The sequence below is a fragment of the Habropoda laboriosa genome, unplaced genomic scaffold (assembly GCF_001263275.1).
Source record: "Habropoda laboriosa isolate 0110345459 unplaced genomic scaffold, ASM126327v1 scaffold61, whole genome shotgun sequence".
NCBI lineage: Eukaryota > Metazoa > Arthropoda > Insecta > Hymenoptera > Apidae > Habropoda > Habropoda laboriosa.
In genome coordinates this window covers 1,256,365-1,257,318 of record NW_017100203.1, presented here as the reverse complement: position 1 = coordinate 1,257,318, position 954 = coordinate 1,256,365, and the positions used below count along the sequence as shown (strand labels likewise).

The following is a 954-nucleotide window of genomic DNA, read 5'->3' as shown; positions in this document are numbered from 1 at the left end:
CTATCATTAATGTACACCGTAGTATTTGGCTCTTCATGACGTATTCCTTCTTGTGGTGCAAGAAAATTGCTAAGCACAACCATTTTTTATCTGCAACATTTATTTTAAAAATGTATGCAACATAAGGCTACTACAATTTAATTGAGAAAGTTACTTGTTTAATGAAGTAAAGAAAACAAAAATAATAAGGTTATGTTGAAATTTATACAACCAATGATTTCATTATATTATGATATAAATATACATAAATACAGACGTAAATACATGTGTATGTATGACACACTGTATACATATATATAAATAAATCTTTCTTTCAAAAACCTATTATCAATTAAACATATGTTTTATTTAGATAATCTCTATACTTATGAAATAAAGATTTAAACATACGGCAAGCAATAGAATAATTACACGCTTTAAATAACTTTCATTGGTTTTATAATACTCGTCGTTTATACTTATTTCATTATTCATGTAAGTTATTAAGGTACAAGTTAACTACTTACTTGTTTTTACAGTTTATAAACAAGAAGAGGTGAAATTTTCCACCAAATGAACAAAGTTTAAAAAATTTGTAACTGGGGTTTACAACTTCAATTTTTATGCGCTACTTGGATCACTTTTTGTGTATTGAAAATAGTATAGTTATCAGAGATTATAATCACTAAAACTTAATAATCATAAATGTCAATTAACATGCAAACTTTTCATTTTCCGATACTTGTAACTGTAAAATTTCACCGCACAATATTATGTTTCTATTTTACGTTATTGATGCAAAATACGAAGTGTATGATCAACTGATGTACATAGTCTGGCGTACTTTTCTATGATAAACTATAGATGGTAAACTGCATATGCTTACACAGGCGGGAGATTCTACTAAATATTTTTAAAGTCGTAGTAGATAAAAAAAGATTGTTAATTATTTGGAAGTTTTGTTGTATTTCAGAA

General features: G+C 26.4%; 1 protein-coding gene across 1 annotated transcript in view; it reads right to left on the bottom strand.

The window, feature by feature from the left end:
- The window catches only part of LOC108570515 (methylosome subunit pICln), a 3,817-nt gene extending 3,208 nt beyond the window's left edge, over positions 1-609 (bottom strand). Inside the window, exons 1-2 of the mRNA XM_017932388.1 lie at positions 507-609; positions 1-90 (exon numbers count right to left, since the gene is read on the bottom strand). Coding sequence (XP_017787877.1) covers positions 1-83 — 83 coding nt within the window. The 5' untranslated portion in view covers positions 84-90; positions 507-609. The remainder of the gene's footprint in view (positions 91-506) is intronic.
- Between the last annotated feature and the right edge of the window lie 345 nt (positions 610-954).